Below are 13467 nucleotides of genomic sequence, written 5' to 3'. Positions count from 1 at the left end.
TTGGGCAAATTTTTTTTTACTTCTCTGAGTTTTCTAATTTCTAAAGAAGAGTAAAGCCTGTTCTGCCTAAATCTCAGAGAGCATATTTAAATGTGTTATGTGAATGTAAGATAGACTTCTAATATCATTACACCAGTAAGGAAAGTATGTGGTTGCGGAGTCACAGTGGGAGTAGCTGAGCTATGTATTCTTAGCACTGTCTACGTTCCTTTTAAGAGATATGTGAGCAATCTGTGTCCCAGAGGAGTCATTATTCCTTTTTTATTATCTTTGGAGCTGGTTTACCAGCCCACTTTTCTCTTCTTGCAAAGGGAGATTGGCCCTAAAATAGCCAGAATTCTGGTTTTTTCCAAGCCATGAGAGCAAAACTCTGTTTCTGTCTTTGGCAGCAGAACTATGATTCATGTCTGAAGCATGTCTGTGTGTATAGAAGAAAGGAGAAGAGAGAAAGGCAGGAAATTCAGCTGGTTTCCCAAGACTCTGCAGCTCCAGTTACTTTCTGTTGAGAACCTGGATAGTGTGACCCCCAAGCAGTGGGCACCTTGGTGAGCCCAAGTACTGATAGACCCTGAAAGCTTGACCATCTGAAACTTTCAGAAGAAAAATCTTAAGAAATCACTGAAAGATGTATGTTGGCACAATGGGTCATAAAAGCAGAGCTGAAATAAAAGCTTTGATATTTTGATGGGTTAGCATAACAAAGAACTTTGCTTAACAATAGAATACCATTCCATATATGGATTATCAAAGGTAGTTTTGCCTTACTAGATGTAAAAAAGTGAGTAGTATAAACCCAGATAAGGGGAGAGGAAGGGTGTTTCAGGCAAGGGGAATGTGTGCAAAGGTGTGGTGGTGGAAGAGAGCTTGGGGTAATTGGTAAACCTCAAGCTACTCAAGTGTAGAATTTGATGAGAGAGGTAGGCATGGAGCAAATCACTGAGGGCCTTGTAGGTTAGGGAATAGCAGAGTGACCATATCCCCTAAACCAGGACACTCTTGGAAGTGAAAGGGAGATCTATTCATTATTATGCCAGCACAACAGGAATAGTCCAGAACTGTCCCCAGGCAAACCAGGTCATATGGTCACCTTATGTGAAGGTGAAGAAGAGCCATTGACATGGTTAAGTATCCTGCAAGGGAAGGGAGGTTAAAATAGATTTTAGGCAGGAGGCTTGGACAAATCTGAATAATAATCTTTACTGGAAGGGAATGAGAGAGTTGGGCCAGTTGCTAGATGAGGATGTGTAATTGGAAATGATTGTTGTTAAAGAGAGTAAAGACTTGGGCATGTGTAAATGCAATTAGGAAAGAGCCGGTAGAGAGAGAGAGAAGTTGAAAATCGGTAGAGTAAGAGACCTGAGGAAAGGTGATAGGGGATGGAGCCCCTTTTCCATTATGATGGTGGAAAGGAAGCAAGAATGGGTATAGAAGCAGATGAGTCTTCAGGTGAGAGGGCATAGCAGGTTTAGAATTCCTACGCAGTGGTTGCTTAGGTTGTTGTCGGGCATTCAAGGAAAGTAGAGGAGGTTTCAAATAGCTACAGTGGACAATGAGAGAGAGACTAATAACAAGACAAGGGTGCCCCCATCACCACTTACATTTAACATTTTCTGCCACTCTAGTGGCAGTCTTAAACCAGGCAGTCCTAGCCAATGAATAAAGCAAGAAAAGAAATATAAATTATAAGGATTGCAGTAGAAGAAATAAAACTGTTATTGTTCACAGCAACTTAATTGAACATACAGAAAAATCCAAAAGAATCTACAGATACACTATTAGAACTGATAAGTGAATTTAGCAAGATTACTGGATACAAGGTCATAATATGAAAATAAATTGTGTTTCAATATACCAGCATCTGGTAATTAGAAAATGAATGTTTAAAATAGAGAATGTTTACCATAGCATCAAAAACATTAGCTACTTAAGAAGAAATATTAATACAAGTTGAGCAAGATGTCTATTCAGAAAACTATCAACATTATTGAAATTAAAAAGACCTAAATAAATGGCAATCCCAGTTTGCTCCCAGTCAGTCCAGTCAGTAACCTGTGTGTGTGTGTATAACTTGTTCAGCTGACTCTAAAATTTATAAATGGCCAAGAATACCCACTTGTGATTCCTGCCTTCTCAGCCAACAAACAGACCCCAGGAGATATGGTGACTTGCTCTCACCTCCCACTTTCAAGAAAATTGGCTACGACTATGTTGATGCTGATCTATAATTTATAAAGGCCAAGAAAAAAAGTTGGAGGACTTACTCCACCTGATATCTAAATGTAAAGGTTTCTAGAAGGTAATATAGGAGAATGTTTTCATGGCTTTGGGATTGGAAAAGACTTCTTAAAGAAGACACAGAAAGTGCAATAAAGCGTAAAATCAATACATTATACTACGTTAAAGTTAAGAACTCTTCATGAAAAGACAACCTTATGAGAATACAAAGGCAGTCATCAGGATGGGAGAAGATATTTGCCTCATTCATAAACAGTGAAGGGTTCATATCCAGGATATATAAAAAGTTCCTACAAATAATTAGAAAATGAAAGTTCAGTTTTATCAATGGACAAGAAACTTGAATTATTTCACAAGAGGATATTCAAATGGCCAACAAATATTAACCTCTCTAGTTATCAGGGAAATGGAAATTAAAACCATTCTAAGATACCACTACTTGGCAGAATGACTGAAGTAAGAAATGTTAATGAAGATGTGGAGCAGTTTAAACTTCTGTACACCACTGGTTGGCGTGTAATTGGCACAACCACCTTTGAGAACTGTTTTACAGTGTCTATGTGGCATATACATACCCTATGACCTAGAAAATTCACTCCTAGATTTGTATCTAATAGAAGTACAAGCATATATGTATAACAAAAGATCTGAATAAGAGTGTCATAGCAGCATGATCTAATACCCTAAAACTGGAAATGACATAAGTGTCCACCTACAATGGATCTGATAAATAAATTGTGGATATCCACACAGAAGAATACTATATATAGCAATAAAAATGAACAAACTACTGGTACATGCAACAACTTGGATGAATTATCTAAACATTATCTTGGGAGTAAGAAGCCATATAAAAGAAAATATATTGTGTGAGTCCATTTATATAAAGTTCAAAGACAGACAAAACTAATTTGTAATGTTAGAACTAAGGATAGTGTTTACCTTAGGGATGGGAGGCAGGGCCAATCATTAGGAAATGTTATAAGGAGAGCTTCTCGTCACTGAGCGTGTACAGTTATTGCTTATATGTTACCTTTCAATATAAAGTTGGTTTCAAATGATACAGTATATGTAAAACGCTTATCATAGTGCCTGGCTCATTGAAAATGTTCAGGAACTGGCAGTATTAACATATTGTGGTTTGGTTCTCTGTGATGACAAGGCCTAGGGCAATGCTGTTTACTAGAACTTTCTGCAATGATAAAAATATTCTGTAACTGCACTGCTTAGTTCATAGCTGCTAGCTTCATGTGGCTGTTGAGCATTTGAAATATGAGTAGTCTGACTGAGGAACTTATTTTTTAATTTTACTTAATTTTAATGAATTATTAAAATTTAAATACCCACATGTGGATAATGGTTCTCATATTGGATAGTGCAGGTTTAGGGTATTGCCATGGGGAATGAGTAACTGAAGGAGAATGGCAGTGAAGTTTATTTGAGTTGAACAGATCAAGAAACTGAGAGGCCAGAGTGTCAGATGAATTGTGCATCTGTATATTGAAGAATGCTCCAGGTAATGGTAAGACCTGATTGGAGTGGGAGATTCAAGTAGGGTTCCAGAGTCTTCAAAGAAGCCTTTAGATAGAGGAGGAGGAAAGTGTAATGGACAAGAAAAGAATGCTTTATGCCATATAGGGTGTCAAAGGTACTTAGCTAGAAATGTTTCTGAAGCACACGTAGTAATTAAGAGCTATTGAAGGAGAGAGTTTCAAGAAAAAAGTGGTCAGCAGCAGCAACAATGCTTCAGAGTGGTGCCATATGACAAAACTAGAGAGTAGTGAAGTGGTCATGGGAGACCTGTGAGAGTGCAGTTTGGTGCAGTGGTAGAGAAGGAAGCTAGATTGCAGGAGTGGATGAAAGGTTAAGGCATGGCCAATTTCCAAAAGCTCCTCTGTAAAAGCAATGAGAGAGGAGGTGGTAGCTAGAGGGAGATGTAGGGTTTTGCTTATGTTTAACAAATGGTAGGGAATTGAGCTTAAGGAATGACACAAAAAAGTGAAATTGGGGGCTGGCCTGGTGGCGTAGTAGTTAAGTTTGCACACTCTGCTTCAGCAGCTAGGGGTTCACAGGTTTGGATCCAGGGTGTGGACCTATACATCGTTTGTCAAACCATACTGTGTTGGTGTCCCACATACAAAATAGAGGAAGACTGGCACAGATGTTAGCTCGGGGCTAATCTTCCTCAAGTAAAAAAGAGGAAGATTGGCAATGGATGTTAGCTCAGGGCCAATCTTCTTCTCCTACACACAGGCACAAAAAGTGAAATTGCTTGGTGTTTTTTTTTCAGTGTGTGGAGGAAGTGTTGAGGCTAGCTACATATTGGGTCTCTGTGAGGTGAGGAGGAACGGGCTGGATGATGACAGTGGAAAGGTTGGTTGGGCCAGATTTTTAACAGTCTTGAATGGCATTATGAAGAAATGTTGACTTTATCTAATAGTTCATGGATAGCCAAGAAAGATTTTAAACATCTGGGTGTCTCGTAAGAGTCTGTGCTTTGGAAATATTACTCTGGCAACAACAAGGATTGTGGACTAAAAGGTGGACAGGCTGAAGACAGACAGATTGCCTTGTCAAGCAAGAAGTGATAAGAGCCTGAATTAGGCAATTCATAGGATGGGGAAGAGTTGACGAGTTTGAGATTATAGTTCAGAGGTGGAATGAGCACAACTTTGGGTAATGAATGAGGGAAAACACGTATACAACCTAGAAGTTTCTATCTGAGTTTACTAGATAACTGGTGAACTTACATTAAAGGGCCGAAAAGAAAGAACAGGCATTTGGGATTGGGGTGAGTTATAACAGCTTTGTTGAGATGTAATTCGCATACCATACAATTCATCCGTTTAAAGTATACAATTCAATGTTTTTAATATATTCACAGAGTTGTGCAACCATAACCACAATCAATTTTAGAATGTTTTCATCACCCCATAAAGAAACCCCTACCCATTAGCAGCCACTCCCCATTTTGCCCCAACCCCTCCAGCCCTAGGCAACCACTAGTCTGCTCTTGGTCTCTATGAATTTGCCTGTTTTGGACTTTTCATCTAAATGAAATCATTCAACATGTGGTCCTTTGTGACTAGCTTCTTTCATTTAGCATAATCTTTTCCAAGTTCATCCATGTAGAGATCACTCTGCCTTGTATTATACTTTCCTCTTTGCAAGTTTTTTCTCCTCCACTGGAATGTAAGTGCCCTGAGGACAGGGACTATGGTTGTATGTTCCAGAGCTGTATGTAGTGCATATTTTTGTATTTAGTTATGACTCAGCAAATATTTGATACGTCATAAGTTGGGAGGTTAACTCAGTTAACCACAAAGTTAACTAGAATGAGCTGCTCCCACACATGCATACCCATTGAGGTGTGTCTATATTTGGTATCATGGGATAGATAGGTATCATGCCAGTGGTTCTGGTTCTGCCGTTAACTCTTTGTGTGGCCTTGGGTAAGTCATTATACTTTCAGGAGCCAGTTTCCTTATCTGAAAATGGGAATGAAAATCCCTGTGCTTTCTGAAACTGAGGAATAACTAAGATAATTCCAGTAGGTAAAATTTGGATAGAGTTGGGTTCATCCAGCCAGCCTCTGGGAAGGAATAAATAAATATTTGGCTCTATTACCTATTTCTCTTGGGATAGGAGTTGTCTCCCTAGTAGTCTTTTTTTCATGGGATTAGATATTTTGGCCCATTGAGTCTTTTCAGCCCCCATTTTCAAGGTCTCTGGTTTTGTGTGTGGCGCACTGCTTCTTTTGTCACCAACCTGGGGCATTTGACCTATCCCATGCCCCCTAGCTTTTCTCTCTGGAATACTTAAGACATTTATTTCTTAAGGGCACTGACCAGTAGACTCCCTGTTTTGCATAGCTTCCTGTCTCATCCTTTAATTCCTGCTTTCTTAATAGGCTGCATATAGTCAAATAGAGAAAAATAAAGATTTAAAAGCCACCCTAGGGGCTGGCCCCGTGGCTGAGTGGTTTAGTTCACGCACTCCGCTTCAGTGGCCCAGGGTTTCGCCAGTTCGAATCCTGGGCGCGGACATGGCACTGCTGGTCAGGACATGCTGAGGCGGTGTCCCACATGCCACAACTAGAAAGACCCACAACTAAAAATACACAACTGTGTACCGGGGGGCTTTGGGGAGAAAAAGGAAAAATAAAATCTTTAAAAATAAAATAAAATAAAACCCACCCTATTCACCCTCCTGAAACAAACAACTTATAAACGCAGCTCCCCTGCCTCCTTTTGGAGAGTTGTTCATGCTTTTATTTAGAAAACATATACTGAGGGTGTGCTTGAGTCCCATGTGTCCAAATAAATAAAGTAGTCCTTGACTTCCAAGCTCTCATAGCGGTTCAGTAGGAGGCAGACATATAAACAGGTAACAGTATAATGTGGAAAGTGCAGTATCAGAAACATGTACTGATGGTTATGGGAGCACCTTGAAGCAAGTGTCACCTGGCATTTTCCCACTTATCAGCGTAATCACAGAAGCGGCCTGATGAAGAGCACCTGCTTTCTTTGAGCCTCACAACGACTTGGTGAGGTGGATTTCTGACTCTCATTTTAGAGAGCAGTCTAAAGCTCAGAAAGTGTCAGTGGCTGGCTCTTAAACACAGCTTCTAGAGTCTGCTTCAATGTTTTTCCCTTCCCCTTCGCGTTACATCCATGCCCCTTTGCTAGGTTAGAAAGTACCCATGTCAGGTACTACAATGCCCTGCTGTCCCCTCTCCCTTAGTTCTTCCTCTTTAAGCAACACAGATTCCCCTTTTCTGTGTCTGGCCTGCTTCCAGTGTCGTCGTGCATTGAGCATTCCAGGGCTGTAGCAGTAGTGAATATTGCTGATGTCATTGTTTGCCTTATTGGGATTTTGCTCTTTGTTTCACAGGGAGCTGTGATTGGTATAGACGATGAGGACGACAGCACCTTCACAATAACTGTTGATCAGAAAACCTTCCATTTCCAGGGTGAGCTGAAATACGAGATTCTTTCTCTTCATAGTCCCAAATGCTTCTCTCCTTCTCTTTTGGGTTGTTTGCTGGATGACTTGAATGGTTTTGCAGCTGATCCTGCATGAACGAGTGCACAGGAACGTTCTGGATGAAGTGGTACTGCAGGTTAGGCAGGGATTTGTATCTGCAGTGGATACGGATCTATTTGAAACGACTGTGGATCTGCCTGCAATTGGAGATTAAAAATTTAAAGGATAAAAATCAGTGAAGGGAGAGAGTAATGGGCTGCTGCTGCTGCTGGCTTGTGTTTACAGAAGGTTGCTGATCTTCTTTATTGAGGAGTGTGGTTCTGCTTCTGCATGAAGAGTCTAAAGACTGATTGTGAAGCTTGCAGTGTTTGTCCATGAAAAACTCAAATGTAAATTAAATTGAAGTTAGTGGCAACCTTTGGCTTAAAGGTTTTGCTTTGCTTCAAGAACTACAAGTTTGCATTCATTTCACCTGCATTTCTGTGTCTTGTCTGCCAGCCGTCATTTCTCTGCTGTTATCCTTTCTGTAGTTAATAACACCAATGCCATCTGCCACTGCTATGTTTCAGCATTGCATGCTATGGTTCACCGGTAGAAAGGGTAAGGTACTGTCTGATCATTCTCATTTCATCTTGCTTTGAAAACTCTAAACCAGCAAATAAAGGTCGATTTTAATGATCCTGTCCTAATGTACCTCTCATCTCGTAGTAGTGTCTCTTAGCTTTGTTACTAATGTTTGTGTTATTTTGCCTATCCCGAGTAACCTATATTTTATGTTTAAAGCAGTCCAAGAAACTGAGAAATGAGAAGATTTGGAGATGATAGCACTTTCTCTGAACTACAAGTGACAGTGCACTATGATGGATGCTAGGGATACCAAGAGAAATAACTATTACATAAATTTACAGCTTAAAAATATTTTGGTTAGCAAGTCTAACAGTGACCAGATATGTTATATGAGATGTTCAGACAGCTCTTGTCCTTCTTTGCTGGGATAGTGTATTACAGTTATTTTTCTTTATTGTCTTGTTTAAGAAATTGGCACATAGAAATGAAGATGCAGCTTATATACAATAAAGACAAACCAACATACTCAATAGTGATATCTCTAATGCTTTTAGGAAAAAGGATCTTTAAAATATTTACTCTGTTTGGTCATATTCTTTATTCACAGCTGCTTAACTAATGAATCTCTCCTGAAATTTTCCACTTCATAAAACATTTTAAATCTTATGAAAGCCCAAGGCCTTTATTTTCAGGTTAAGTATATAATGCTACTATGAACTAAAGCAGATTATGCCCACATGCTGGAACTCTTTACTGGAATGAAGTTGAATTCATTTCAAGTAATAGCTGCTGGATGCAGGTGAAGGCTGCAGTATAAAATTCTCTCCTCTGCAGTTACTAAGGAGACACCTTCTTTGCACTTCTAGAAGCTATATTGTTTGCCTGTTTAAAGGAGAGGAGACTCAGACCTCTAGAGCAAAGACTCTTCTACCTTCCGATTTACTTTTAAGTTATTTATATTAAACTGAGTCTCTCCTTTATCAATCCCATATTTATGTGGCTTGCTTATAAAAGAAGAATTCCTTTAACGAATGATTTAAATGACAAGTATAAATAAGAATTATATGTATTCTTTTAAAAGAAGTCTTAGTTCTGAGACTATCAGATTGATTAGTTTATTTTCTACTGTAATAATTATGGAAATTTCAGGCAACATGAGATTATTTGGCTTTTGTAAAGAACTTGATAAGACTCCGTATGTTCTTGGCAATAGTGAAAGTTATTTCACATTTATATGTCCTTTCTCATAAGAAAGTCTCTGAAAATTTGATAAAAAATTCTTAATGTCTGATAGATCTTATATTCTTGATTAGAGTTGGAAGTAAGTTTGGCTGATGTATATTAGCAAATGTTTAAATGTTTTGAAGTTTTTATTTAATAAACCAGAATTTTTGAAAGGAAATGAAGAATCAATTAATGCATCTATAAAACAAATTCTACCGCTGTTAACTGTTATAGGGAAAGCTAAAATTTATTCAGAGACATTCATTTATTCAACATCTATTTTAGATGTTAAGTTCTGGGATACAGTAGTGAACATAACAGATAAAATTCCTTGCCCTCTTGGGTCATTCGTTCTGGTAGAGGAGGAAGCCAATAAACAAGATAAATTAGTAAAATATTAAGTAAATAAGAGAGTGCTAAGTCCTGGGGAGAAGAAAATAAAGCAGGAAAGGAGAAAATGAAATGGAAGTGAGGTTGTGTATGTATTGTATGTAAGTATGTATGTGGGGAGGGTGTTGAAATTTTCCAGCAGCCAGGAAAAGACTCATTGACATTATCCCTCAGGTGAAAGATCTGAAGGAAGTGAGGGAACAAGCAGTGTGGCTTTGTTGGGTGGTGGAGAATACATCATTCCAGGCAGGGGTAACAGTAGGTGCCAAAGAGTGTACCTGCCGTATTTGAAGAAGAGCAAGGAGGCCAGCTCTGGTTGGAGTGCAGATAACCATAGAGAAGGGTAGTGGGAGATGAGATCTAAGAGGTAACAGCGAGCCCAGTCAGGTGAGGCCTTATATGCCACAGTAAGGACATTGAATTTTACTGAGATAAGAAGCCAATAGAGGGTTTTGAGCAGAGGAGCAACATGATGTGATTTTTTTAACAGGATGACTCTGGCCTCTGTGTTGAGAATAAAATGCAGGAGGCAGGAACAGAAGCAGGGAATCTAGTTAGGAGGCTATTGTTTGTAATCCAGAAGAGAGATGATGGTGGCTCCCACATGGTAGCAGTGGGGGCAGGGAGGCAGTGAGAAGTGAAGCGGTCAAATTGTGTATGTGTGTTTAATCAACTTTACTGAGGTACAATTAACATAAAATGTACACATTATAAAGCTCAGACAGTATTGACAAATTTATTTACTCATATAAGTGCTGTCACAATCAAGATATAGAACATTTCTGTCACCCAGAAGATTCTTTTATTCTTTCTGTCAGTCCCCACTCCTATCCCCTGCCCCTGGGCAACAAGTGATCTACTTTCTATCACTATAGATTAGATTTTTCCTTTGGAGAGTTTCACATAAATGGAATCATACAGTATGTGCTCTCTTTTGTCTGGCTTTATTGTAGCTCAGCATAATGTTTTTAATATTCAGCCATGTTGTTGCATGTGTTGGTAGTTTGTTCTTTTTGTATTGCTAAGTAGTAGTCTGTTGTATGATATTATATTTTGAAGGTGGAACTGTAGCATGTGAGAAAAAGACAGGAGTCTAGGTTGACATCCACATTCTTGGCTTGAGCAACAAGAATGGCGTTGCCATTAACTGAGGTGGGGAAGACTGCAGGAGGAACGAGTGTGTGTGTGTGGGGGGCATCAGGAGCTTAGCCTTGGACATGCTTATAAACAAGTTCTAGATGCTTACCAGACATCGAAATGGAGATGTCAAGTAGTCAGTTGAAGTGTGGCGTTCAGGAGCAAAGTTGAGGCTGAAGAAATAAATTTCGGAGTCATTGGCATATAGATGGTTCAAAACCACGAGAATTTGGGAGTAAATGTAGAGAGAAAAGAAAAGAGGTCCAAGTAATGAGCCGTGGAGCACTCCAACATTTATTTAGGGGGCACAGAGATGAGACAGAAGTAGCAAAAGAGATTGAGAAGAAGCAACCAAAAAGGAGGTGAATGTGGTACCCAAGAAGCTAAGAGAGGGTGTCTCTAGGAGGAGAGAGGCATCAACAACTGTGTCAAATGATCTTGAGAGAGCAAGTAAGTTAAGGGCTGAGAAATGATCACAGAATTTAACAATTAGGAGTCTATCGGTAACCTTGAAAAGAGCAACTTTAAGATAGGAGTATAGACAGTGTGTTCAAGTTCTGCTATAAATGGAAGGTGAGATATGCAGTAGTAGCAGGAGAGGAGAATGAGAACAAGAGAGTTTTTTTTTAAGATAAGAGAAATAATAGCATGTTTTTATGCTGTTGTCAATGATTCAGTAAAGAGGGAAAAATTAATAATGCAAGAGAGAAAGGAGAGAATTGTGAGATCAGTGTCCTTTGAGAAGACAAAAATGGTGGGACCTAATACACAGCTGGAGCATTGCCTTTAGCTAGGAGCACGGACAGTTCATCCATAGTAACAAGAAAACTGGTCAAGTGTGTGGAAATTAATGTAGGTAGGTTGTTACCCTCACCTTCATTCCCACTATGGTTTCAATCTCTAGCTGTCCTACATGTCTTGTATCCCGAACATCATTTGTTTATAATCAAAGGGATTGGTGCCAGGAAGAGAACAAGCTTCCCTGAGGCAATAGATGATTTGTCATTACAATGATTCCCATTTCTGATAACTTGATATTTTAGAATATCTCCTGTTTTAAAGAGATGCCATAAAATTCTCAAAAGAAAGTCAGTTTAAATTAACTTTAGTTTTGAAAAAGAAATACTCTATAGTTTTTTTTTTCTTTAGGCAATAATTGAAATTACAATTTAACATGTTAGAGCTTTAAAAAGGTTTGAAAACTAAAACTTCATTCTATCCTTTTTCAGAGATTAAAAAGAAAACTGAATGAATATTGTATATAAGCTCTTAGCTTTTGAACAAGGGCAAAAAATGATCCCTTTTCCTGTCAGTCAGCCAAAATTGTTTGCCTATAGATTCTTGACGACATTGGGTGGAAAGCAGTTTTGGTATTAGATTGGACATTGAGTTCAGGCATTTATTGTGTATGTAGTATGTGTAACTCCCTGTGCTCAGAACTGAGGCTATACTGGTAAATGAGCCATGATGTCAAGGAGCTTGTGAAGAAGTAATTGTCATGTAATGTGAAATATGCTGTAGTAGTAGAATACGTATAGGGCCCTGAAATAATGGAGAGGCAAAAGAGGCAATCACTGAGTGCTTCACTAAAGAGCAGAATTTTTCTTGTTACCAAATAATAATTTTTTTTTTTTTTAAGATTTTATTTCTCCTTTTTCTCCCCAAAGCCCCCTGGTACATAGTTGTACATTTTCAGTTGTGGGTCCTTCCAGCTGTGGCATGTGGGACGCTGCGTCAGCATGGCCTGATGAGTGGTGCCATGTCGCGCCCAGGATCCAAACCTGTGAAACCTTGGGCCGGCGATGCAGAGCTTGCGAACTTAACTACTCGGCCACGGGGCCAGCCACCCCCCCCCAAATAATTCTTTTTATAATAATCAAAATTAAAAATTATACTAGTTCTAAAAAATTCAAGTTGAGATTTATATGATGTAAAAATTGAAAGTTCCTTGTCACTAGACTCTATCTTCCGCCTCTCCCTTCTTACTTCCTCTATCTGATGGAGTTCTGAAGATTGAACAGAAGTTTACCAGGCTGAGGGATGTAGCATGTGCAAAGGTATGGAAATATGACACTATCGAATATGTTCAGAGAACTACAAATGTTTGCTACAATTGGAACAGTGGTGGGGAGCTAGGCAGAGGTAGGCAGAGGGCTACATCTAATATAAAAAGGTCACATTTTTATCCTGAGGTCGGTGAGGAGCCAGTGAAGCAGAATTTTAAGCAGAGTGGAGATAGAGTAAGACGTGCACTTTAGATGAATAACTATGATTGTTGATAAGGCCCTGAATGGATTAAAGCAGTGGTAATGGGGAAGGAGAAGAGGAAAGAGACTTGAGATTTTTAAGAGGTAAATCTATAGGAACTGGTGATTGCTTGGAAATAGGAGGTGAGAGAATGAAAGTGGTAAAGGTGACATTCTTGGCTTACTGTTTGGATGTCGTCAACATCTGAAATAGAGAGTTCAGGAGAACAGAAGTGGTGAGGGTCCTCTTATGTTTGTGGGACACAGATATAGATGATGATGGCAGTCGGGTCTGAGTCTGGGTTGAAGATGGAGATTTGTGCTTATTAATGTATTGCTGGTAGGTGGAACTAGAAGTTGAAAATTTGAATGTCTAAAGGCTAGGCAGATTAAGTAAATGAGTGAAGAGTAAAGCTGAGTGAAGACTAGCAATTTGGAGAGCTCATGCCCTGTTTGAAGGGGTAGCTGCTACTTAGTTCCAGACAGTTGTAGGCTTTTGGTAGTGCTTGTCCAGTGTTGCCAGATTGTCCAGTTTTTCAAGAGAAGCCAGAAATCAAGATTTGTTGGGGAGTGGGGGATGGGAGTTTAAGTAAGTGTGTGTTAAATTTTCAGGGTAAAAAAAATTACGTAGGCCAACGAAATGTATCTATGGGCTGGATAAACCTGGATTTTCAGTCCCTGC

The 13467-nt window shown here is 39.2% G+C and overlaps 1 protein-coding gene across 4 annotated transcripts in view; it reads left to right on the top strand.

Moving 5' to 3' along the window:
• The window catches only part of OSBPL9 (oxysterol binding protein like 9), a 161004-nt gene that overhangs the window by 41507 nt on the left and 106030 nt on the right, over positions 1–13467 (top strand). For all 4 annotated transcript variants that reach the window (XM_046661005.1, XM_046661004.1, XM_046661003.1 and 1 more), the window contains exon 3: positions 7129–7207. In XM_046661005.1, the coding sequence (XP_046516961.1) occupies positions 7129–7207 (79 nt within the window). The remainder of the gene's footprint in view (positions 1–7128; positions 7208–13467) is intronic.

The sequence above is a fragment of the Equus quagga genome, chromosome 5, assembly GCF_021613505.1.
Source record: "Equus quagga isolate Etosha38 chromosome 5, UCLA_HA_Equagga_1.0, whole genome shotgun sequence".
NCBI lineage: Eukaryota > Metazoa > Chordata > Mammalia > Perissodactyla > Equidae > Equus > Equus quagga.
Note: the sequence above shows the minus strand (reverse complement) of the source record. Positions and strands in the feature narration are given on the sequence as shown.